The following is a 27025-nucleotide window of genomic DNA, read 5'->3' on the forward strand; positions in this document are numbered from 1 at the left end:
ACAAATACGGTAGCGATCCATGACAAAGAGGAAAAAAGTGTTGGCTCACAAGGAAGTAAGCTGGACTGCACACATTCAATATAGAAGTTGCTGTGGGAGTCATTTTTATGATCCTTTTAGGGTTGTTGTTCTTTTTAATTTTAATGAATACTAAAATATTTTTCCAACTATAATTTTTACATACACTCCTACTTAAAAAAAGTGTTGTTGTTCTATAATGCCGATTTTTAAAAGGTAGAAGGAAATCTTTCCACCTCCCTTCCTTGTCATTTCCCCCCATTTGTTGAATACATCCAATCTACATTTCCAAACCAAAGTCATCTTTACATACTTCGGCTTTTGACATACCATAGATAGTAATGGTAATAGTATTGATATAAGCTGATATGCTTATATCAATAAATAAGTTATTTATTTTTATTTTTGGAAGGATTGTTTCTTCAATTCTTCAAATCCTTTTTTATTCAGATAGTGTCACAGGTGAATGGACCTTCTCCTTCCTTACAGCACCCATACCTGCTGTGTCTACAGAACATAGCAAGCGGGTCACAGAGAAAAAGTGGAATATTATGGAACATCTGTTGCGATTGGGATTGTAGCTCCATTGTGCAGCAGTTTCAACTTCATCTGCTTTGGCATTTCCCCCTTTCCCTCCCCTCCCAGCATTCCAGTCTCAGGAGGCAGAGGACAGCAAAATGACGGCTCCAGCTCAGGCAACCCACCAGACATATGCCTTCCAGACGGAGATTAAAAGGTACAGGGTTTGATTTTCACAGAGAAATGCCTGCAAGAGTGCTCACCTCACATCTCCTTAGAACCAAAGTTGGTAGCTTGTTCCAGGTTGAGCACACCTCTAGAAGGTCGTCAGCACATTTTAAAATATTGGCAGGCTCTTGGAATGATATCTTTGGCATGCATGATCCGTTTGATGTATGAGAAGCTTCTGAGGAATACTAGAACGTGGGGATGCCTTTTGATCTAAAAACTTATCTGCCTGGTCCTCAAAGACAATCCATGCCCTGCATGCACTGTTTTGTTGTTGTTGTTTTGTGTAGTACCTCTGTACTGTGGGCCCTTAGTATCCATTGGAGTTTGTTTCCAGGACCCCCTCATGAATACCAAAATCCGTGGATGCTCAAGTTCCATTATATTCAATGGTGTAATAAAATGATGTCCCTTATATAAAATGAAAAAATCAAAGTTTGATTTTTTGAGGGGGAATAAATATTTTCAAGCCATGGATGGTTGAACCTGTGGATGCAGAATCTGTGGATATGGAAGGCTGACTGTACTACAAACAGGTCTCTTTAAACCAAAGAAGGCAAATTATAAATGAAATAAATAAAACTATCAGCATTTGTTCTGTTGTTGGTCCTTCAGCAATCACAATTGACTGCCTGGTTATATCACACTGTATCTAATGTGGGGCAAGAGCCAGTGCTGTGTAGTGCCTTGACTTTAGAGAGTAGGTTTCAAATCCCTCCTCGACCATAAAAAACAACAACATGGGTGACCTTGGGCAAGTCACAGTCTGTCAGCCAAGAAAACCTTATGATTGATTTGCCTTAGGATTACCATAACTCAGAAACATGGCTTGAAGAGATGTAGGAAGAGCTGCTGGTTCTCACCCTGTGAGCATTTTTCATTTCTTACCCTATTAATGAGAGCTTCTCTAAGTGCTAGGCCTGGTGTTTATCAGTTTTCCTTCTGCTGCTGTGACAAGAAGAGCAAGAACATATAACCTACAAAATAAACAATAAAATCACAGGGTCGTAGATTGCTCTTGTGCCAGAGGTATTACAATCAGATAATGCTACTGTCTGTATTGCATGTAGCAAATGAGTAGGGAATTGGGGGGAAATATGTAAGAATCACATTTCTGTGGAGATTCACGTCTCTTGCATCCAAACATGTGTTAAACATAGTTAGATATCAAAAGTCTTACCATACTTTCAAGCAGTGGAGGAAGGCAATCTAGAGTAGATTATTCCTTGCTGCTCCAGAAGATAGAACAAACCAGTCTAAGGTTTGCAATGTTACGTCCTCTGAGGAAGTTTCTGGTCTTTCCCATGACTGTACATTTATGATGTGGGGAGAATATTGTCAAGCCAGTTGTTCCACCTGCTGGGTTCCATTTGAAAACTACAGACTGAAACTTTGAAATTAGGAAACTGTTGTAAAGAGTGGGAATCCTTTTTTGTAGTGATGTGGCATGTGCTTCCCCTATTGTCCATCTGATAAAAATAATATCAATCTGTAAAGTGCTTTAACTTTGCAAATCATGGGAGAACTTGGGCTGGCTGTTCCCAACTTTAGGGGGTATTTGGGTTCACTTTTGTGTGTCTCCCCGCCTTCTTTGGAACAGAGGACGTTTCAGCATCATCAAACAGTGCAGAGAAAAGCTCAGTGGAAATCCCTTGGCTGCCAAAATCATTCCCTATAGACAGGAAGACAAGGAAGCAGTGCTCCAGGAGTATCACATTCTGCGGAAACTTCATCACACGAACATAGGGCAACTGCAGGGGGCTTATGTCAGCCCACGTCACCTGGTGCTGATCATGGAACTATGTGTTGGGCCTGAACTCCTTAATGCCCTGGCTGGAAGGTAAACCTCTCGACCATTTAAGTTTCAAGCGACTGTATGTGTGTTGGCTATAACAGTTATGGTGCCTCTTCTTTCGCTTGCCCTTCTCTTTTGTCTTCTTATCCTCCTCTTTCATCGAACACATTTTTCAGATGTTCCATTTCTGATTTCTCTGGATAAGGGTATAGGAAGTTAAAGAAGACTAAAGCCTATAGACACTTTAAAATTTTCTTATCACAAATGGAGGTATAGTCTGCAAATCCTTTTTCAGTTGGGGTGTGACAGCAGGTCCAGTTATGAAACTGCTTCAACTGGAAATTTAGTTTAAACAACTTTCCCAGGTTAGTAAGCTCCCCCTCCCCGTATTGAAAAATGGCAGGAGAAAATGAGAGGTAAGAGAGACAATCTAAAAATATTTTAAGATTGCTTTATTGTCAGTTCAGGGACATAGCCATGTTAGTCTGCAATATCAGTATGCAAAGGGATCCTGTAGCACTTTTGAGACTTAGGCCTCATTCCCACTACATTTTAAACCGGTTTCTAAATCGGTTTGAAGCAGTTTAAATGACCATGGTTTGCACTTGAACTGAATCGCTGAAGCGGTTCAGAGAGGGAGGCCATGTGCCAGACCAATTTAACACACATCTTTTTGACGCTGATTTTCCCCCCATCTTTTTTGATAAATCGATTCTGCGCAAGTGTGAATGAGATGCAGATTGGAATCGGTTTAAATTTGCCCTTTGGCCGGCTGAAGCGGGTCCATTTTTAATTGATTCATTCGTCAATGTGAATGATAAGTGGGTTATTTTACAGGGAAAATGTGACTAGGCAAATGTAGTGTGAACCACGCTCCGCTCTTGAATTGCTCCACTGATTCAGATCGCAAACTGATTTATTTGTAAGTGGGAATGAGGCCTATCTCTGAGAAAGAAAATGTAGCATAAGCTTTTGTAGACTTGGTCTACTTCTTCCATGCCTCCAAAAAGCTTATGTTACAACTTCTTTTGCACAATTAATCTCAAAGGTGCTACAAGATCGCTTTATTGTCGTTTGTTTTCTTTTGGAATAAAAAATGCATTGTGTAAACAATACCTTGATTCAGTATCAAGATTGCAACAGACAATTTTAAAAAGCATACCTTACTGCTACGCTTGCACCCATCAAAGACTATCTGGAAATGACCTCATAGACTTAAATTGTAGTGCTACTTCCAACTAGAGCAGATTGATCAAATCAATAAGTTTTGGCTTACCGGATCTGCTCAACTCAGAACTAGCAACTGCATTTACTCCATAGTTTGTCTTCAGACAATATTGGGATTGCACCTTCTAAACTGATGATGGATCTTGTGAGGAACCTAGAGAATTTTGGAGTTTTACTTGATTTTCCTTCTTAGGTCATTCTACTCAGAGGTAGAGGTCAGAGACTATCTCTGGCAGATGCTCAGTGCTGTTGAGTACCTTCATGCTCAGAACATTCTTCACTTGGATCTAAGATCTGAAAACATGATTATCACAGAGCCAAATCTGCTTAAAATCCTGGACTTTGGCAATGCTCAATTCTACATGCCTGACCGAATCATTACTTTGGAAGGGTGTACAGACTATGTGGAAACTATGGGTGAGTATACTTCAACAGTGATTTGTAATACTAACATATACTAGCATAGATTAAGGATCTGGGAAATTTGGTCCACAAAGTGAACAGAGGAACAAATCAAGCTGTTCTGTGCTAACTTAGAACTTTGGATTAGGATGTCCCTTCCTGTCTACTCTGATTGCCTGTGGCTCTCAAAACCCATGGGGAAAATTTCACACTCTTGCTCTATGTGTTTTTCTAGCTGGTGATGTTTAAACTTAGTCCTTGCAATTTTATGCTCATGTTCTGAGACAGATATAATCCATAACCCTTCCTATGGCTCAGATATATCTACTAGACCAGTTCTCCTCAGGCTTTTTGATATGGGGGACTGGCAATCACTTTCCCCCAAAGTATCAGGGTCTGGTGCTATATTTTTTAGGCTTTGGATACAACTGTTTTATTTCTTTCCTTCCTGGAAATTCTCTGTGGACTAGAGTTAGTGGCTCATAGACTGGCAATAGTCCACAGACCACCACTGTATTAGAACCATTTAAAGCTACTATAAATCACAAGGAACTTCAATATTGTACTTAGTTCGGTTACCCTGGATTTAGTCTAGCTGGAACCAAAGTGGTGTCTGCACTGCAGAAATAATGCAATATGACATCACTTTAGCTCAATGCTATGGAATTGTAGGATTTGTAGTTTTGTGCAATATTTAGCCTTCTCTGCCAGAGAGTTCTGGTGTCACAACAAACTACAAATCCCAGGATTCCATAGCACTGAGCCATCGTAGTTAAAGCAGTGTCAAACTGCATTATTTCTCCCGTGCAGATTCAGCCTCTGTCCCTTGAAAACGGTACCTTCTCTACCTCTTTTAGTGCCTTGGCTACCTCTTTGAAAGTTTCTGCTAAAACTACATACAGACTCACTGCCCCACTAATATCGGAGATGCCATCTGTCACCGGACATGGCTCCTGAACCCATTTGTTGAGGAGTGAGTTTTTCCTAACACCAATGTGTCTCCCTTAGCTTCAGAACTTCTCTCAGATAAAGGAGCTGTCCCTCAGACTGACATCTGGGCTATCGGTGTAACAGCCTTCATCATGTGAGTCATCTTGTGCTTTTTCTACTTGAGAATAGTTTGTAGTTGTTAGATTAAAACAGACTAAGACACTCAACATTAAAAAGGGAAAAAAACATGCAGAAAAGGTGTGGAGCACAATTGCTTTGGGATTATGTTGTTTTACAGAGAATAAGCATTCCTTCTTGGCTGCTGGCTGCCAAGACAATAAAAAAGATATCTGGCCCTGCATGGCCCCATTTTCCTCCAATGCACTTCTAGTGTTCTTTACTGAAAGAGAGCTGCTCCTTTTTCTGTCTTAAGATTTATCAGGTAGGCTGGTGCAATAAAGAAAAGAAAATATGTATTCCCCTCCAATGCTCCAAGCAAGGGGATAAGGAAACACCTCACTGCTCCCTTTGCACAGAATGTGGAGAGTTGTATGTATTGGGGATGGACAAAGGGAGAATCACATGTGGAGGAGAACCATACCAGAGCATACTTGACCAGTGCACAGGCAGCACTTGACTGGAGACATTATGACATAACCACAATTAAAAGTTGGAAAATAGCATCTTTGGAAATACTTATTGAACAATGTTGTCACCGCTGTGCCTGTTGGTAGAGTGTTGTTAGACCATCCCTTTTCATTGATGGGGAAAACCTGTCAATAAGCTCCCAATTGTGCTGCTATCCCATTAGTCCTAGGTGCAAAACATCACTACCACAGCAGTTCTAATATTGGCAGTCATACAGTATCAGTGTCTCCTCCTCTCCCTGCTCTCCATTGCTATTCCCAAGAATATTGCTTTCCTTCATTTTATTTTATTTCTATTTCTATTTTTACTTACATCACATTACCAGAACTCTGGAATTGCATCACAAATTAAAAATAAAATTAAAAAAAGCAAACGACACACTAGGTAGGTCACAGGGCAGAGAGGCAGGATTGAGGTGGAGTGTAGAAGAGAGCAAAAAGGAACGTCAATGGCAGAAACTGCCCCACTTCCATTATTGCAGAGATCTGTGATAATGACTACTCCCAAACCATCTTATTTCCATTTTATTTTAATTAATACAGTTGTGGCAAGCATGAGGTTCATGTGGCAATGTCCTGTGACTTATACAGTTAATGAACAACTGATGAACAGCACTGAAAAGTGCAGTGACAGCAGAAGTGATGCTTGATATACTGCTGGCATGAAAGCAATTGCAAAGGGGTTTTTAACATTCTTCTTCTCTATCTTAAGGTTAAGTGCTGAATATCCCATCAGTGCTGAGCCTGCTTGTGACTTTGGGAGGCTTGTCAAACGTGAGAAGATCAAGCTGAACAAATGCTATGCTGGCCTTTCGGGGGGGAGCTGTTTCATTCCTCCAAAGCACACTTTCCTCTAATCCATGGTGAGAAGATGCTTTTGAGAATTTTGTGTATTTGCTCTTGTTTCTTAGGTCCCACCCCAGAGACCCCTTTAGCCATGTGATTTCAGTATAGCCCTTCAAAAGCAAGTGGTAAGAAGCCAAACTAGACTGCAAAGGGACACTCATCCAGTTGTATTATGTAGTAAAATGTTGCCTCCCTGCAGATGGAGTAGCACCCCACAACCTCTGGAGACTTTCACGTTGTCCAACTCTACTGAAAGTTCAGGCAACATTTGTGACTGAAAGTCATGTTTCCTATCCCTGGAGGCTGCCAAATAAGACCAAAAAAGAAATCTGATGTGGATGAATGCCCACTTCTTGTTTTGAAAAACAGGTTTTTCTTTTTAATATTAAACAGTGGAGCATGGCCTTGCAATGTATTTAAAGGATTCAGTACTGCCCCTAAAGCATCTAGTGGTGGCAATTCACTTTTTTTTACTGGAGTAATCCAGGGATCTAGAGCAGTCAGGAAGGCTGCACTATTATCTATAGGGTTCATGGGGCCCAGACTGGTCTTTCCCCATCCCTTTTCCACTTGGATTTCTGCTATTGGCTAATGACAGAAGTAGGACAGTATCCCAGGATAGCTGGTGGGAGCCCAACTACACCTTCCAGCTCAGGAAAGGACTGATCTCACTAAGCTCCCTTTCCCTTTCCTGTAGATGTAAGAGTTATTCAAATGGTGAAAATAATCCAGCATGAATCTGGGTTGAATTTCTGTTGTTCATATGCATCCTAAATGCACCCAATTAAGTTTGGGGAGGAGGCTGCCAAAATCCCACTTGCCCCAGGATAATCAATATCGAGGTATATTACTAGTTTTTAAAAAAGACCTGCATCATCGACAGCTTTTTATCCCGGCTCTACGTGGGTCTATTTGCATTGGTTATTCATACTACTGACAATGTGGATCTTTTTTAAAAACTCAGGGTAACCACCAATATCAATTATCCCAAATTAAATGGTTTTGTTTTTTTTTGGCAGCCCCCCCCCCCCGGCTCCAAATTTAAACGGTTACATTTGGAATGTGTGTGAACAACGGAGATTCAACCCGGATTCATTCTGGATTATTTTAACAGTGTGTATAACCCCTGAATGATCCCATACTTATTTCCTTTTGAAAGATGTAAAATCTATGTTTTTGGGGTTTTGGCGGGCTATGTGCCAGTGTTCTAGAAGAATTTATTCCTGATGTTTCATCAGCATCTATGGCTGGCATCTTCAGAGAATGCTGGCATGGAAGTGAGTGGGGTATATATACTGCGTGACCCTTGGCTGAGTGGAAGACCCTTGGTTGAGAGCAAGGGTCACACAGTGTGTGTGTGTGTGTGTGTGTGTGTGTGTGTGTGTGTACACACACACACACACCACTCTCTTCCATGCCAGCATTCTCTGAAGATACCAGCCACAGATGCTGATGAAACTTCAGGAATAACTCTTGCAGAACATGTACACATAGCCCAACACCCCCCCCCCCCAAAAAAAACTATGGATGCCAGCAGTGAAAGCCTTCTACTTCACGATATAAAATCTGTTAGTTGACAAGTATCACACCTCACCTATTTTTCATTTAACTGTACTGGCCTCCTTGATTATACCCAGATATCTTACGACTTTATCATGCAAGGCTTAAAAAGTGGAATTAGAGCAGGAAAAACAATGCAATTGTCTCGACTAAAGACATCTTTCTTGTTCTCTGCTAGGAGGCGGCCGACAGCCTCTGAATGCCTCCAGTCTCCGTGGCTGCAAGAGACTGGCCTGGACGAGAGGCAGCAAGCCACGGTTACTTTCTCCACCACCAAACTGAGGAATTTTGTGGCTGAGCGGGAAAGAAAAAGAGTCCTGCTCTGTTCGAAGTACGGTGTGATGAGCGTATAGTGAAACACTGTCAAGGTTGATGACTCTCAGAGTCCTCTCCATCACCACACCTCTGTCCCGCCTTATAAATGTCCACCCAAAATGTTTGATGCCTACTTTATTATAATTTCTGGGTAACTTCAGGCTGAAACAAAAGTTAGCACAAGGGGAAAGGTCTTCAGCTTGTTTGCCTGTACAGATAGGTCCATTGTATCTTCATTAAGGCATGGATGTCATGTCATAGCTCATGAACAGGTTTAATTTATTCTGAAATAGTTTCCCCTGAAATTGTCATGATAAATCATAGTGGTCAATTAATAGGATGACACAAGTCGGCATGAGTCAAAGTGCTGCAACTTGTTTATATACTTAGATGTGCCTGATAAGCATAATTTTGTGTGCTTTTCATTAAGGGAGTGGACATCAAGTCACAATTCATAGGCATGTTTAATTTATCCCGAAATATTGTTTGCCTGAAATTGTAATAATGAACAAATAATGACACATGTTTAATTACGGGAAGGAAGGTTGTTTAAGGTTGCTTAAACATTAGGGAATACTTCCTTTCCCCAAAACAACTTAAGGATGGAATAACACACAAAAAGGCTGATGGAAGCTCCTTCCGCATTTTTTATTTTTAAGGAAATAATTTCACCCCTATTTTGCTGCAGAAACCAGACTTGAGATGCTATTAATTATAAAACAGATCAAACTGCATTGAAAGCCTGCTATTTTCGAGTAGTTGGAATGGCAGTCTATATGGCCTACAATGTTAGCCTTTTTTGTTTGGCCTCATTACAACCCTACCTTTTCTGCTCCTCAAAGAAATGCTGTTTCAATAAGGGAACTTGCTTTCAATGGTTATTATAAACTTGGCTCCCAAGAAGCAGTTAGAAATTGGTTGCAAGTGCAATAATTGAAATGGAAGACATTTCCTATAATTCCAGTAAAGGTAAGAAGGGCTACTGAGAATAACCTGGAAGGCGCAAGATGTGTGGGAGCCAGGTTCCACAAAAATGATGGCATCTGATTGTTATGCGCCTTCAACATCATCCTGATTTATGGTGATCTTACCATCCTACCATGGCAAGATTTATTCAGAGGAGGTTTGCCATTGCCAAGGCTGAGGGAATGTGACTTGCACAAGCTCATCTAGCAGCCTTCCATGGTTGAGTAGGGATTCAAATCCAAATCTCCCAGATTCAGCTCTGGCTGTTTCTGCAACTGATATATTATAATTATCATTTAGGTGTACAAGAAATGTCTATCTTTGCATGCAGCGTATCTTCTGACTTCCTATAAAGTTGCCACTCTTTTTATTGGTAATCAAGCGTCGCAGCTGCCCACAAGGCCTGCAGAAGTGCACCACAATTTTGTGCACTGCTTGTTGCTTTGGGATCCCATTGCCAGAGATTCAAAAGTATCACTTAAGTTCATCCTTTCCACACACAAAGAGATTTATTCATGTAGGAGAAACTTTCATAGTCTTACCTAGTAGTAGTAGTTGTTGCTGTGTGCCTTCAAGTCACCTCTGACGTATAGTGACCCTAAGATGATCCTATCACAAGAGTGTCTTGGCAAGATTTGATTGGGGAGTGCCGGGGAGCCTTTGTCTTTCTCTGAGGCTGAGAGTGTGTGACTTGTCCAAGGTCACCCAGTGGGTTTCCATGGCTGAGTGGAGATGCAAACCCTGATCTCCTCCTCCTATCATGCTCCTCCAAAGGTATTTGATTGTGGGGGTTTTTTCCTGCTTAAAACACATGGTGAAATGCATGTAGTCTGATAGGCCAGGCTGCTTTTCTGATAAATATATTCTGCAACCGGACCTGTTTGTCCCGGATTGGCCTTTTTAGTCACCAACGCGCTCGTACAAAGCGTAGGATGAGTCCTTCCTGAATCTTTGTTCACAAAGCAAAGCCAGATATATATATATATATATATATATATATATATATATATATATGCGCGCAAGCCTTTGTTATGATACTTCATTCGGTGTAATTTAATCTAATATACAGTGAAAATATTCCCTGTTTTGCTCTTGTAGCCTCTTGCTTTGATTTTGGTGATACTTCTGGAACAAATTCATACACAATGTTCAAAACTGGCAATGGGATTTCATGGTGTTTGTACCATTGTTTTCATATGCCACTGGAACAGAGGAGCTGAATTACTGTTGACTGGCTTTTTATTTGGCATTTGGTTGCAGTGACATAACTGTGGGTTTCCATAGCAGTTCCAACCTCATTCTTGTAAGGTCCCCCCCCCCCCAGATAAGTCATATGTGTATCTAACTTCTGTTGTTCTGGCATCTGCTGCATAAGCAAGCATAGTTTGTTTCAGCTTTAACTGGGGGGGAAAAACCCAGAAACTTACTAAACTTAGTGGTGTGTTAATGAGGAAGGAGAAACTGCTTATATTTTATTCTAAACTGGTGAGAATTAAATGGTGCCTGGATTCCTTCTGGAGACTTACATCTTCATTAGTGGACTTACATCTGTGAGAATTAGCAGTTCCATAATGTCTGTATACAGTAAGAGGATGCTATTACATTTCTAAGTAGGGGAGCTGGCAAAGTGACCGATGTGGATCAGGAATGATGCACAACAGGACCAATGCGCATTGATCCTAATGTACATTGGTCCCATTGTGTATCAGGATCCAAGCTGAGGAGTGCCAATGTGTATTATGTGTATTGGTACATCCCAGTGTACGTCAAGACACTCTTATTGGTATCCTGTTATGCATCATTTCACTGTCAGGGCTTCTTAATGCCTCTGCTACATAGCTGACTATATGTAAAGTTATGTAAAGTAGACTGTGATAGAAGATTCCGGCTGTCTTTTACAAATGTATCTTAAGCAATCAAGTTAATGTCAATGCCTTTGGAAGGGGGAGCAAGTAAATTGCCGCCTTGTAGTTGTGACTGAACTAGGCCTCTCCAAATTTCTCACCATTGGCAATACTGTCTAGAGCTTCTGTGAGTTGTAGCCCAACAACATCTAGAGGGTCAAACCTGTTTTAGAGGACGTTTAACTGGACTGAAAAGGAATAGATGGTTGAGCTTTGGATTTCCACAGTCAAGTCTGTTTATTGTGGCTAAGGTAAGAAATGTAGTTCTTTTCCGACATACTGACAGGGAAGGAAGGAGCTCCCATGAACAGCCTGGATTTAATAATTGGCAGTCTAAAAGTTGCCACAGTTTTAATACTTTGAGGTTTTATGTAGAGAGGAAACCATCATTAGAGGGAATGTTTTTATTTTAATGTAGAGTTATTGGCTTGAATTCTGTTGCTAGGCATACAAGTAGATCCATTAAATCAATGGGATTTACCCATGTGTTGCCTTACCATTCAACCATTCATTGAATGGGTCTGTTCTACTTGGGGCGAACCAACAGGATTACAGCCATCCTTTCAATGTCAGCCTCGAGACTCTTAGTATCTTTTATTTTGTATATGATGTGAAAGACTATTGTTCCTGTCCTATTTGCATGCACTTTAAGCACAACTAAAGGTATATTTATGAACACAATGCTGTTTTGTTAAATTAAGAATTTGTTAAATTATTTTAATAAAGATTTTATGCCAGAATTATTGATTCTGACTAGAGGTTTTATGTTTTCCATATCAACACACTGCAGCAACACAAAGAAAAAAAATACCCCATAGTATTATAGAGTTAACAGAACCAATGAATTAATGATAGCTCTTTTTGTACACAGCAACATTTGCCTTACAGAGCCATGGTGGACTGGTGGATGATGTGGTTTCTTCCCTTGCCAGCAATTTTCTGTCTCCCATAAAGAGCTGAACATTGGGTGCTATGGCAGGAACTAGCAATATACCAGTTCCACATCATTCCTGAATAACAAGTGACAATGTGGCATGGGATGTAATGACACAGAAACACCACACACACTGTGGTAACATACAGTAAGTATCCACCCCAAGCACATCTCTATCCTGTTCAACCCAGGTGCTACATAACTGTGGGACATGAGTATCTTCGCAAGCACAGAACTTGAGGTTGCCATGCTTGCTATTTTTATTTGTTTTCTTTGAAGAGAGGTGTGTTGTTCTCATTTGCCACATCTATGGAATTGATGCATGTCATGCCTTCCCCCATTTTTCCATGGCAAGTTAGAAAGCTAATAGCTGTCAACATCTGTGATCAAATGCAAGATATCTTTGAGCAGCACATGTATCACTGGTCCTGCCAGCGACCTTCCAGAAGCACTGGGCAGAGACCAGTCTTGAAACAGAAGGCCTGGCTGAACTTTGGTCTGATCCAGCACCATGGTGCAAGGTAAATCTTAGAGGAAGAAAGGCGAAGCAGCAGCAGGATTAGATATGGATGCTAGAGATTTTGGACTGCTGGCCACAACTCCATCAGTCTGCTTATGTCATTGTTTGAGGATGAAGGTTGCATTCCTTCCTGCTTCCTCTTTGGATGAGAAACAGTGGCCATGGTTGTACAGTGGGTCCTCACCTTACATGGGGATCCGTTCCGGATCCCTCCGCGTAAGGCAAATTCCGCCTATGCTCAAGCCCCATTGTAAACAATAGGGCTCGTGCATGGCGGCGCAGCGGCGCGCGGGGCGGCTTGAGCACGTATGCTCAAGCCGTGTAAGGCTCGCCCGCGTATGACACGGGCGCACTGTATGTGTAGTTGGCCCTCCACCTTTGCAGCTTTGACTTTTGTGGATTTGATTATTTGCGGTTTTGATTAATATGTTCTCTCTAGGAATCTCTAGGTCCTCCAGTGCAACTCTGCCAGAAGTTGACCATAGAGTTGCACTGGAGGACCTCGAGATTCCTAGAGAGGTGTTTTCTTACGTAAAACAAATAGTGGTTTTTTAAATTTGTATTTTTTCCACATTCATGGAGGCCCTTCATCCCTAACCAGCAAATGCGAAAGGGCCTTATTTTTGTGCACAACTCTGATTCTCTCGCCAATGATCAGCTGCAGCAGTTCACCAAGAAAGAAGAGCAACCTTTTACCCAGGGCAAAGACCATCATGCTAGAAAGTACTGGATACTTCCTTCTACAGTGTCTTCCAAAATGCATATGCTGACATAGCGAGGGACAAACTAGAGGTATCTAATGAAACACACAAAACAGTGGGAGGATTGCTTACCTTATTTCCCCAGGGGCCATTTTCTCAGTCTCTGAGCTGATTTCATCACTGCCAGGAAAAGTTTTGAAGCCTATTAATCATTTCAGAAGGAGAACTGAGAAAATTACCAGTGGGAAGAGTACAGTGCATCCTTGGCTTACGCGGGGGATCCATTCTGGATCCCCTCCCGGTGTAAGCTGAATAGCGCGTAAGCCACAGGCGCACGCATCATTCATTCTCCCACCGTGCGGCTTCTGCATAAGCTGGAAGCTGCATATGGGGCACCCACTTATAGTGCAGGCACACAGTAGTATGAAAGGGATCTTGCAGCACCTTTGAAAACAACTGAAAGAAAGAAGTTGGTAGCATGAGCTTTTGTAGACTTGAGCTGAGTTCCTCAGATGCAGCAGGAGGAGTATTATTAAGCCGCCCTCTTCCTGCAATTAATGCCAACCCTGCTCACCTGCACAGCTGTATTAAAATAAAATTAACACTGGCAGGTATTCCATTGTCCATGCCTATTTTTCCAGCACCCTGTTAATGACACATGCCTGGAGCGGAGGGCAAATTATCCACCACAGTGCAAAAGACATATTCTGCTTACAGTATTAGAAGCAGAGTTGTACATACAGCTACATTACCTGTTTCAATTCCACCTTTGTGCACTGCAGCTGTGCATTGTGTGTTACAGTTGCACAATGAAATTGACATGTGTTCCACAATACGGCCCTTCTGCATGTGGGCTGTGTAGTGCTGGCACAGTGTATCTCCACCTGAGGATATTTATGCAACGCTAAGCTGATGATGGATCACAGCCTTTGAACCTTACCGCATTGTCCCTGGAACGGGCCTGTAGCATTCCAATGTTCTGGGGATGGGAGGCAGTGGGGAACACATTTTACTGCACAGCGAGAACACTGCCACTGACATCAAACATCCCCAGAATGTTCCATTTTGGAACGCTACAGGCCCATTCCAGGGCCAATGCGGTAAGGTTCTTTGTCTCCAGTGAGACAAAAGCTGAAGAAAGACAATAAAGAACCACGTAGTTACTATGAGAGTAGCAACTGCTTTGGGCATTTATGCTGCTCCCTCCACTTTTCCCTCTACTATCTGTGGCCATTGGCATCGCTAGGGTTGGTGTCAGCATGGCGTGGTAACTCATGCTGTCACCCCAACTGCTTGGCACATCCCTAGCTGTCCACCAACACCAGCCAGGCTGCCTCTACCATGGTGCTGCCTCCTGGCACCCTTTTTCAGGTCTGGTGGAGCAGCTGGGTGAGTGAGAGGGAGGTGACTCACTTTTCCACTTGGCCAGCAAACCTGCCAGACCCAGAAAACAGCCGCTCCCCAAAAGTGGCTGGTGGTGCTGGTGGGCTGCTCTTACCACTTAGCATTAGCACCATTAGGGGATGTGGGAGATGCGGACCACACCAGGCGACACTACTGCTCCCCAAACATCTGCGTTTGGGCAGAAATGAGCATGTGGCATTCACCTGCATTCCATTAAAATGCTGAAGAGACGGTATGAGTGAGACGAGGCTCAAGGAGAAGGGTTTTTTTTAAAAAAATTAAAATTTAATTTAAAAAAAGTTTTTTAAAAGTCTTTTAAACTTTCCTTTAAAAACATCCTATCATATGGAATTTTCCACTTTAACCACATGAAACTATGTACATGTAAATACATTTAGGCTGTGTGTATGATATTGTGGTCTAATTTTAATTTTGCTAGCTGTTTATGTCACAGCTATCACCATTGCATCCAGTGACATAGAGGAACTATGATTTATGAGTAACATTACTACAAGAAACATGACTATGGATTCTGTATGGTGTGGTATCAGGGGAGATCAGTGGGAGGAGGTGACACCATGGGTTTCCGCACTCAGTGACATCAACCCTAGTGACGCACTGTCACCCAGTACCCTTTGCTGGGCCTGGCGTGGTGCTGGGTGAGCAGGAAAGGGAGGCTGCTTGCTTTCCCACCCGACCAACAGACCTGGTAGCCACTGATGCAGATGGGCTACTATTGCCACCTGGCAGCCTCTTCTCCACTAAGCCAGGAGCCTTGCCAGTCCTAGAAGGAGTTGCTAGGCAGCAGCAGCATCCAACCTCCACAGCAGCCACAGCCAATGCACAGCAGAAGTGCTGTTTGGCTGAAGGGGGTGGCCATGGGGGACTTGGGACACAGAGTGGCAACCACCACACTGAGTGTTCACCCCCGAGGTGTTACTTGATGTGGTCTGTATCCCCCCCCACACACACACCTCCTAGTGGTGCCACTGTCTGTGGCACAATGTTTTTCATGGCTTTTGGTCAGACTGCAAGAGAATAGCTATGGGCTGCACCCACAATACAGAAACAATGCAGTCTGACACACTTGAACTGCCATGGCTCAATGCTATTCAATTCTGGGGACCGTGGTTTGTTGTGGCTCCAGAGTGGAGCAACAAATAGCAATCCCCAGAATTCCATAGCAGTGAGCCATGGTAGTTAAAGTGGTGTCAAACTGGATTATTTCTGCAGTGCGGACGCAGCTCTGGACTACAATTCCAAGAATCCCCCAACTAGCATTGGAGCTGTACTCTAAAAAAACCCAGCGTCTGCTTCTTGTAGTGTTTCTTAAGAGAGACAACTGCAAGCAGGGATGGCTTGATTATGCCACCTTCTTCCCTCTGAGAGCTTTCTGTTTCCAGACAGGCAGAGACAAAAAGAAGAAGAAGAAGAGAGAAACTGAACAAACGCTCAGAGGTTCTAACAGCTTCATTTTAATAAGTGAAACTGAATGCATCAAGAAAACAGGACAGAGTTCAAACATGTTGGTTGATGCGCCTGGTCTTGACAGTCCTGCCAAGCATTTAACTTTATTAGATAGATTGCATAGGCAAAGATCCTCCTGCTTGATTTATTTCCCATTTACTACACAGATTATCTCACAGGATAAAAGGAACAAGAAATACCAAGCCAAGTCTTTCAAGGACATCAGATAAATATTACTCAGCAGGGATTGTAAACTCCAAAGGCTGACTGTCAACTCATTTTTAAAACATGTATCTGGAACTAGTTGAGTTGCCCTTACCTGGATTTCCAAAATATTTCAGAAACCAAAACATTTCTCAGGAGTGGCTGAGAGAGGGGCATCTTTGCTTTCTGAGGGTTCAGTTTGCACAAACTTTGTTTCACGGACAACAATATTTAAAATATTGTATAAAATTACCTTCGGGCTATATGTATAAGGTGTATGTGAAACATAAATGAATTTCATGTTTAGATAACTCATTATGTACATATAAGCAAAATCTGAAATACATGACATTTATGGTCCCAAGCATTTCAGATAAGGGAGCCTCAACCTGTTGTCACTCTGAAGAAAACAACCTATTGTTGTTTTCTGAAGGCAAAACCTGAGATTTTATTCCTGTGTAGCAGCAAAAATGAATACATCGCGCTGTTCACATTCGCTGGGTTAGGGGCACAGGGTCCTCATGAAAGTGGGGGAAATGTGAATATATAAAAGCGCTATTTTTTTTATTTGAGAGGACCCCTCTCTAGGAATCTCTAGGTCCTCTAGCATAGGTCTATGGTCAACACCTGCCAGAAGTTGACCATAGAATTGTGCTGGAGGATCTACAATTGCCTGGAGAAGTGTTCTTTCTAGGAATCTCTAGGCCTTCCAGTGTAACTCTGTGGTCAACATCTGCTGGAATCTGACCATAGAACAACACTGGAGGACCTACAGATTATTTGAGAAGTGTTTTCTCTTGCAATCTCTAGGTCCTCCAGCACAGCTCTATGGTCAATGTCCAGCAGAATTGCACTGGAGGACCTAGAGATTCCTAGAGAGAACATAATAATCAGATCCACCAATAATCAAATCTGCAAAGGTCAAAGCCACAAATGTGGAGGGATGGCCATACTAAACAGATTAGGAGAAAGAAATCCTTAAATCCTCTGTGTGTTCAGTGCAATTCTCATGTCTGTCCATCAAGAGGAGTGTGTTAAAGTTCTGCAGTGGGCAAGAGCAACATTTCTGACGTGTTTGGCATTCAAGGCCAAGGCAACCCATGTTGCTGCCAACTGATAATGCTGGAAATCTGTTTGTCATTTATGGCCTTTCCAGGCCTTGTCACCCCACCAGATTCTTTCCTATCAGCCCTGACCCTGGCTCAGCACCAACAAATGCGAACAGAGATGTCAGCTTTCAGGGCGGAGTACGGGAGGAAAGCACAACCTTTGGAGCGCTTTGGAAATGCTAGTGTTGGAACTCTTGTAAAAATGTAGGGCAGACAGCCAAAGTGAAGCAGCTGAAGTCCTCCTAGTTTTGTTACAGGAATTACGACATATTTCCACTTCTCCCTTTGGAATGCAAGTCATAGTAAACATAACTATGATGATGATTAGTATTTATGGCATGCACTTAAAGAGCTCCAACACCTCCATATATATTGCCTGAGTAATCATTACAACTATAATATAAAATAAGCCAGTTTGTTATACCCATACTGCATGTCAGGAGTGGGGTTTTCAACTGGGTTGGGTTGGGAGACTTAGGGTAAATCCACACTGCACAATTATAATACTTTGATGCCACTTTACCTGCCATGGCAGCATCCTATCGAATTGCAGGATGTGTAGTTTGGTGAGGGGCTCTGGAGTCCCTGATGCATAGTCCTGAACTACATCATAAGAACTCTCTGGCAAAGAGTTTTCAGCCCTCACAAAACTACAAATCCCAGAATTCCATAGCATGGAGCCATGGTAGTTAAAGCAGGTTCAAACTGTATTAGTTCTGCTGTAAAGATGCAATCTAAGCATGAGCAGCAGTGAAATATAATACTGTGCAGAAGGGCATGGCTTACTGAACCCTAAACAAATGCACTCTGTACTACAAAGGTTGAAGAAAAGTCTAAATGCAAAAAGAAGGAGGGAAAGGAGGAGGAGGAAGAGGAGAAGAGCAGCCCTCCAGCTGGTACTTCAGTTCATAGCAGTAGTAAAATAAAACTGGACAATACAATAATGACAGGTGGGATGTTAGTAATTTTGGCTGATGTTTGGCCAACTTACTGTACAATCTTGTCCAGTTTACTGTACTATGACCACTTTGTTCCACATGTTCTCTTCTGCATGCACAAATACACAATTGATTTCTCAAGTTAGCTTCCCCACAAAGAAATCCAGACCCAACAGCTGGCAGGGCTCTGAGTCCAGGTTTGCCTCCTCAACAGCGTAACCGATACCTGAACTGGATATCGTGTGTGGGTTGCATCACGCCAAACCCATAACGCCTTTTGTCTATGGGAGGGACTTCCTCCTCTTTGTTGACCAGCTCCATATCAAAATAGGAGAGCATCAGGAAAGCAAAGAGCTTTATCTCATTGGTGGCAAAGAAACGTCCGGGGCACATGGAGGTCCCTGCCCCCCAAGGCAGGGTGAAATATTTCACCTTTTCTCCATTCTTATAGAATTCTTTTTTGTTGCCATCCAGGTCGAGGAAGCGGTCATATTTGAAAAGATGGGGCTCAGGGTGGATCTCCGGATCCATATGTGCTGCCAGATAAGGAAAAACAGCAATTTTGTCCCCTTTGCGCAAATTATAGACCCTTCCATCATGCATCTTGAGGTCCATGTCTTGCAGCACAGCCCGAATGAGCATGGGAGCTGCTCCCATCCTCAGAGCTTCTTTCACGGCACTGTCCAGCACTGGGGTCTGAGTTAACATCTCCCTGGTGACAGTAAGCATTTCACTGCCTGGCTCCAATTCCTGACCAGAGTCCCTCACTACCATGGCCACTTCTTTCCTCACCTCCTCCAAGGCCTTGGGATTTTTCATAAGGTATGCGAGGAGCCAGAAGGAAGCTGGACCAGTGTTACCTTGAGCTGCCCAGAGAAGCAAAAACATAAACCGATCTCTCATGTATTCAGGCATCCCGGCCTCATCGAGCTGCTGCTGCTGGTCATGTATCCAGCCACTGATGTTGTCTTTCTTGTAGACATTCTTCACCGAGATGATGTTCCAGAAGTATTTCCACAGATTCTCAACTTCTTTCTTCTCTCCGTAAGACAACATAGAATAGGATAAGCGTGGGAACAACTGGTCGTATTTGCGAAATTCCACAAAGATCTCTTCAGAGTGCTTTAGGTCCTGCTTCATGGCTTTTTCTTTCTCCTTTTTGTCGTTACTGGGCTCATTTCCATACAAAGCAAAGTACCCTGCTCTGAAGAGGGTGTTATAGCAGTAGTGGAATAAGCCATCTTGCTGCCAGGGCTTCTGCCCTTCTCCAGAGCCCAGGGTATGAAGCATCACCTTCTGTAAACTCTCCATCATGGCTTGGGTCATCACCTCCAACCCGGTCCCCTTCAGGTGCTTAGCACTGGCCGTCTCTATTACCTTGTGGGTCATTTCGGAAGGCCGAAAGGCAAACACGTTAGACACAAGTTCAGAGGCAAATGAGATAAAATCCAGCTTGGCTCTTGATTCCTTCACTACTGCTCCAACAGACAACGGGTCCATCAGAAAAGTGAAATAGTGCCCGCCGATCAATGCCGTGAAAATATCCCCGTGTTTCTTTTGCATCCTTTGGAGGAAATCTAGAGTGTTGTTTCGGAAGGTCAAGCCATGCCCTATCCAGGGAATGAGACCTTTATCCAGGGGGGGGCTCACCAGGTTGCCTCTTGCGGAATGCCCCCAGCAGGTAGAGCCCCCCTAGTATGGCTACTAGGAGGGCACACAGGACTGTCACCCAGAAATCCATCCTGCAGAGCTCTGCAGCAGAACTTTACAGCACGTCTCTGGTTATAAGGAAGCATGATTCAAACAAGCTGCTGGTCTGGAATTAAGGTGGAGCCTCTGAACTTTGTACACATCATGAGCTGAGGTTAACCCTTGCTGTGAATATTTGTATCTAGTAAAGACATCTCCAGGGTGCCATATAGAAAAACAAAACAAAACATCTGGCTTATGCCAGAAAGCAATGAGGAATCCTTAACAGGTAGAGGATATGGATGCAGATATGTTTGTGTTTAATTCTACATCTCAGTTCAGTATGCAGTTCTTGAGGAACACGGCTTTAATGTACACCATTTCTTTTTCTTGTCTTTCTTCCTTCCTTTTTAAGCAGCATAGCATAATCTGTCATGGGAGTTAATAAGTTCTAAGTTAAAGACAAGGGAGAAGTAAGAATGTGAGCTTCCTAGAAGGGAAAATCAAACCCGGGGCAAGAATTTGTATGATAATTCAAGGGAGAGGTGAGCTGGGAAGCAGAGATCAGACGGGAGCAAGGCATGAAAGAATATGTATTCTGTATTTTGTTGTTGTTGTTGTGTGCCTTCAAGTCATTTTTGACTTATGGCAATCCGAAGGTGAACCTATCATGGGCTTTTCTTGGCAAGATTTGTTCAGAGTAGGTTTTCCATTGCCTTCCCCTGAGGCTGAGAGAGTGCGACTTGCCCAAAGGCATTCAGTGCTGCATTGCTGATCTTGGAATCAAATCCTGGTTTCCAGAATCCTAGTCCGACACTCAAACCACTTCACCAAAATTGTATCATTTCTTGCTTCTCTTCTGTGTTAAAACAACAGTTCTGTACCTAGATCTTTCCATTAAAGAATCACACCCACATGTCACTCCTTCGGTGTGGGCATTTTCCTTCCTAATATAATAAGAGGAGGAGGCACATGCTGTCCTCCCCTGTTCAAACGTATAGAACAAGACTCTTCCAAAAAGAAAGCACAGTTTTCAAATGTGGGAGCGAGAACTGAGTTTGTAACACAGGGAAATAAAGTTTAATCCTCTGGCCCTGAGCTAATTCCCCACTGCTGTTAAGCCAGTGTCATTCATTCTGAATTTTTGAATTTCATTTTTCCTGTCTAGATGCAGCAGCTCGCATTTGTCCCTGTTGAAATTCATTAGTTTTAGTTTGGGCCCCAATTCTCCAATCTGTTAAGATCCTTAGGAATGTTGAGCCTGTCCTCTTAGCAGTCCCTCTTAATTTGGTGCTATCTGCAAATCTGATAAGCATGCCTTTTGTTCTTCTCTTGTTTCATTTATTTTTGTTTGCTGCCCCAACAAGTATCTCTGTGTTTTGTTTAGGGCTGGAGATATATGTAACTCCTAATTTAATTTTTATCCAGGAAAAACAGTGGAGGATCTCCACCTTTTGTTTACTTTCCCAATAGCTTTGATGTTTCACATGAAAGAAATCAGCCCATAGAAGAGGGTTATCTCAGGCCCGAGACAGACGGGCCCCAAGTGGCGTCATCCCAGCGATTCTAGGGTTTGGGAGTGCACACCAACCGCATGCTCTTAAACCTTAGTCCACTGTTTGACAGTGGAACACACTCCTTCCTCGGAGTGTAGTGGAGTCTCCTTCCTTGGAGGTCTTTAAGCAGAGGCTAGATGGCCATCTATTGGGGATGCTTTGATTGGATTTCCTGCATGGCAGGGGGTTGGACTGGATGGCCCGTGCGGTCTCTTCCAACTCTATGATTCTATATGGACACCAGAGTCATGGCGGCCTCCTGTTCATACGGAGGCCGCCATGATGACACAAGCTGGCACCACGTCTGCATGTCATGGCGCTGCGCTCACATCATCGATGTGTACCAGGGTGCCAATGGCACTCTGACATCGTCGGGAGTGCGCTCCTAAAAGAACCCAGAAAAACCAAGTTCTTTTAGGAGTGGAGGGATGCTGCGTGGTTTGGCTGCTGCGGCGTCCCTCCGGAAGAGAAACGGCCAGCTCCAGGCCACCCTTTCTAGGCCGTCTGTCGAGCCCATGAGTTATATCCAGACACGGATGTTATGCCCAAATTGGTAAGAGCAACCTGTTTAACCTGAGAGCGTGTAATGAAAATTTCTCCTTCTGTGGACTTTTTCAAAGCAGGGCTGATACAGATAATTGAGACACCAAATTTGCTTTTAGACACTATGCATGTGATATTTATTAAGACTTTAAAATAGTACAGACATTAAATATCAAGAGAGTTCTCTCTCACACACACACATACATATACTCATGCACACACAAGTGGTCTTTGCTGAAGTTGGTGATCAGTCATCCTCACAAAGACCGTGGGAGCCCCTGCAGGAGACACGCTTTTGGTTTGGAGAAGTCTCTCTTTTAAGGCTTCACCACGTCCTCCGTCCTTCTGTCTTTACTTTAGGACCCCTTCCTATGGTGCTGACCCACACCCTTAGACCGAACAGTTCTTTGCATTCTTTTTCTATACATCTATACAGGATGTTCTTACAGTTCTGGACATCTTCTTCTTTACCGATAAGCAGCTGCAACCAAGGTTTTCGACACTCCATCTATCGCCACATCAGCAGTTTTAAAAAATCCTTGCCTCGCTTGCCAGGCAGCTTCTCCTATCATGCATTGCATTTCTCCATCTTGTTTCAGCTCATTGCCACTAGAATTGCATCCTCACATATTACTCACACAGATCTCTCCGATCTTCTTAGGCCAGTGAAAACTTGGTGGCTTTGAGGTCATGCCACCTTCTAAGCTCCTCTCCTGTTGTTTTGTTTAACATACAGTCTGGAGTACTATGCCGTTTTCTCTTTATGTAGTGATATTTTAATTCGTCCCAATAAAAGCTCTGCTCCTTGTTCCTAAATGGGAATTTTGGGGGAAAGGGGGAAAAGACAGATGTTGTATGGAAATATGGGAAAGTTACAAATGGAAAATCAGTCTTTTAAAGGATCCCCTTTAAAAATCAATGAATGAGGCACAATGATTGCAGTAATAAAAGCCAGATCTGAAAGCACCTTAGATTTTGGATTCTCTCCCATGGATCAACACAGTTTGTTGCTGTTGTTACCTGCCTTCCAAGTCGAGTTCAACCTGTGGCAACCCTGTGAATGAGAGAGCTCCAAGTCAACCTCAGGGGGATCTCAACCTCTCTGCTCAGGCCTTGCAGACATATGGCTGTGGCTTCCCTGATTGAATCTATCCATTTGATATGTGGTCTTCCTCTTTTCCTATTGCCCTCTGTTTTACATTATCAGCTTTTCTATGGCCAAAGTACAACCACCTCAGTTTAGTATTCCACTCACCCTACTGCCTAATGGGCTCCCTGGTACTCTCATGGACTCTCTCTGGCTTTTCTTCGCGAATGAAGATTCAGGAAGGACTCATCCTGCACTTTCTACAAGTGCATTGATGACTAAAAAGGCCGATCTGAGATAAACTAGTCTGGTTGCAGAAAGCACAGCAGAATGTCTCCTTGGGTGATGTTTCCAAGTTGTGGTTCTTTCTGCGATGTAGTTTCTCTTCGACACTTGTTCGGCATGAGTGGTACTGATCTAAAAACTGGAGTTGAAGTCACCCAGACTTTTGATCTTTGATCAATTTCAACATCCCATTTGCGACTGTTCTGACAGGTGCAGCTCAGGAGCTCATGGCATCTATGCCAATCATGAGCCTATCCCAACTGGTTTCAGAGCCCACACATGCAGCAGGCCACACTTTGGGTGCTGTTTTCTGCTCGGAACATATGGATATGTGGGTAGTGATGATTAATACTTCTGTGTTATCATGGTCAGATCATTTTCTGCTCAGGGTTAGCATCATGGCTATTGCCTGCCTCCACAGGGATGGTGGACTTATTATGATAGTTCAGCCTTGAAGGCTAATGCATCCTTTAGGATTCTGGAAAGCTTTAGAGGGCTTTATGGCTGGTACCACCAATGATCCTGTTGAAGCCCTGGTCTATAGATAAGACTGGACTAGAGCCATTAACACGATCACTCCAGCTTATTGCTAATCAGGCCCCTTTGGTATACAGGGGACCATTGGAAGCTGAAGTGGGAAGGACAAGGAGCGGAGCACAGATGGCAGGAAACTCGACTTATATGGAGCATATAGGGGCTTAACACACGGAGCCTTACCACGGGTAAAACTTTCCTGAACTGTTGCAGAAACACAAAGGTGTGATTGTCCGTTGGCCATCTCAAATGTCATTAAGGTGTCCACCTTCTCTCCTGTTGATGAAGCGTTTGTAGAGAAGCCATTTTATGAATAATGGGATATCCTGGTATTCAAAAAATGGCTTCTCCACAAACGCTTCATCAACATCAGAGAAGTGGGATGCCTCAATGACGTTTGAAAAGTGTCCTTTGTGCTTCTGCAACAGTTCAGGAAAGTTTTACCCCTGGTGAGTGCCTCCATGTGATAAGGTCCATAGTGTCTATATGGAGAATATATTTGTTCCTATGCAGCCAGTCCTCATATCCATGGATTCCTTCTCCATGGATTCAACCAGTGCTTCAAAATATTTTTTAAAATATATAAATAAATAAATAACACCCTTGATTTGTCATTTCAGGGACATAAGGGACACTATTTTATTATACCAATAATAATAATAATAATAATAGTAATAATAATAGTAGTAGTAGTAGTATCCCACCTCTCCAAGCAGAACGAAGTGGCTAAAATAATAAAATAACATTAAAATACAGTAAAAATCATAACCCATAAAACCTCCCATCCACAATAAAAATGCATTTTAATTATAAAACTAAGCAGGGACAATTGAGGGACAATTGATGGGAGGCTGCTGAAAGGCTAGTCTGGGAAAGACTGCCAGAAGAGATACGTCTTTGTTATGCCCGAATGGTAAGAACAGTCCGTTTGAACCAGAGAGCATGTGGTTGAGATTCCTCCGTTGCTGAACCTTCTCATGTGGGGCTGATACAGATACTTGTGACACTAAATTTGGATTTTAATCACTATGCATGTAACATTTATTAAGACATTAAAGTAATACAGTCATTAAGTATCAAGAGAGCTCTCTCTCACTCACACACATATACTCATGCACACACAAGTGGCCTTTGCTGAGGTCGGTGATCAGTCATCTTTACAAAAGACCATGGGAATCCCTGGTGCCGCGATTTCAGGAGACACACTTCTGGTTTGGAAAAGTCTCTTTTTTAAGGCTTCACCACATCCTCCACCTTCTGCCTTTTCTTGAGGACTCCTTCCTGGGATGCTGACCAACATCCTTAGATTGAACATTTCCTTGCATTCTCTTTCTTATCAGTCCTAGTCCACGCCTTCTGCTATCTATCCAGTCTGTTGCTGTTCTTGGTTCTTACAGTTCTGGACATCTTCTTCTTTACTGATAAGCAGCTGCATCCAAGGTTTGGGCCCGCCATCCATCTCCACATCAGCAGTTTTCAAAAAGCCTCGTCTGGCCTGCCAAGTAGCTTGCCCCATCATGCATTGCGTTTCTCCATCTTATTTCAGCTCATTGCCACTAGAATTACATCCTCACATATTACTCACATCTTGACCGCCTTTTTAAACCAGTCAAGACTGATAATATGTCAGATCTCCTCTGGCAGGCTATTCCATGACTTGGGTAACCAGCACCAGCCTAGTTTTTGTTGGCTCCAGTAACTTTTTATCAGAGGGCCTCAGTGTGTGGGGCAGATTGTATGGGAGCAGGTAATCCCGTAAGAAAGCTGGTCCAAGCCATAAAGGTTATAACCAACACTTGTACTGTGCCTGGAAGCTAATAGGCAGCCAGTGAAGAGACTTTAATATAGGTGTTATATGGTCACCTCTAGTTCTCCCGGTGACCAATCTGGCTGCCATATTTTGAATTAATTGAAGTTTCCAGACTAGGTGCAAAGGCAGCCCTATGTAGAGCATGTTGCAGAAGTCAAGTTGTGAGGTTACCAGTGCATGCACCACAGTTTTTAGGTCCTCATGACCCAAGAAGGGGCATGAGCATCCATGAGTGTGAGGATCTGTGGATTTTGGTATCCACAGGAGATCCTGGAGCCAAACCCCAGTGGATACCAAAGACCCACTGTATGTGCAGCAAAGAAAGCCCTCTTCTCTGCCCATATTCTGTCCACAAATTCATATCCAGCCAAAGTATTCATGGTGGTGAAAGGTTTAACTCACACACCCTTCCTCCTTTATCCAAGTCTAGAACATTCAGCACTTTGCTGTGATGCTTTTAATAATAATAATAATAATAATAATAATAATAATAATAATAATACATTATTTATTTGTAGCCCGCTGTAATGACTGGGCCCTCCAGTCATTTGGGGACTTTCCCTGAACCTCAAAGGGTTAATCTGGGGGGAGGTACATGCTAATGAGAGCTGACATCACATGCTAATGAGCAGCTACATCATAGCTGACGTAAGGCTCACCTGGCCAATCAGCAGTGCCAGAGCGGCCTTTTCAAGAAGGTTCCAGGAGAGGACTTTAAATACCCTGTAGGACCATGCTTCCTTTGTTCTCCATCTTTGTGTTTGTTTGGGGAAACTGCGTAAGTGATGCAGTGGAGCTAGGCCATGAGGGCCGCTCCTTGCACGGAAGAACTCAACACGGATTGCAAACCATCACTGTGTGAGTAGTTGGAACTGTGCGTTAGTTAG

At 43.0% G+C, this 27025-nt stretch overlaps 2 protein-coding genes across 8 annotated transcripts in view; one reads left to right on the forward strand and one right to left on the reverse strand.

Moving 5' to 3' along the window:
- Positions 1-10858, forward strand: part of OBSCN (obscurin, cytoskeletal calmodulin and titin-interacting RhoGEF) — a 236693-nt gene extending 225835 nt beyond the window's left edge. For all 7 annotated transcript variants that reach the window (XM_042477238.1, XM_042477239.1, XM_042477242.1 and 4 more), the window contains 6 exons: positions 664-754; positions 2366-2605; positions 3981-4204; positions 5198-5273; positions 6479-6629; positions 8351-10858. In XM_042477238.1, coding sequence (XP_042333172.1) covers positions 664-754; positions 2366-2605; positions 3981-4204; positions 5198-5273; positions 6479-6623 — 776 coding nt within the window. In that variant the 3' untranslated portion in view covers positions 6624-6629; positions 8351-10858. The remainder of the gene's footprint in view (positions 1-663; positions 755-2365; positions 2606-3980; positions 4205-5197; positions 5274-6478; positions 6630-8350) is intronic.
- Positions 10859-17413: 6555 nt separating this feature from the next.
- Positions 17414-20456, reverse strand: LOC121935581 (7-alpha-hydroxycholest-4-en-3-one 12-alpha-hydroxylase). Its single transcript, XM_042477254.1, is given in 2 exon segments — positions 17414-20278; positions 20280-20456. Coding segments are annotated over 2 exon segments (1533 nt in total). The 5' UTR covers positions 20376-20456; the 3' UTR covers positions 17414-18841.
- Between the last annotated feature and the right edge of the window lie 6569 nt (positions 20457-27025).

Source organism: Sceloporus undulatus, chromosome 6, assembly GCF_019175285.1.
Source record: "Sceloporus undulatus isolate JIND9_A2432 ecotype Alabama chromosome 6, SceUnd_v1.1, whole genome shotgun sequence".
Lineage (NCBI taxonomy): Eukaryota > Metazoa > Chordata > Lepidosauria > Squamata > Phrynosomatidae > Sceloporus > Sceloporus undulatus.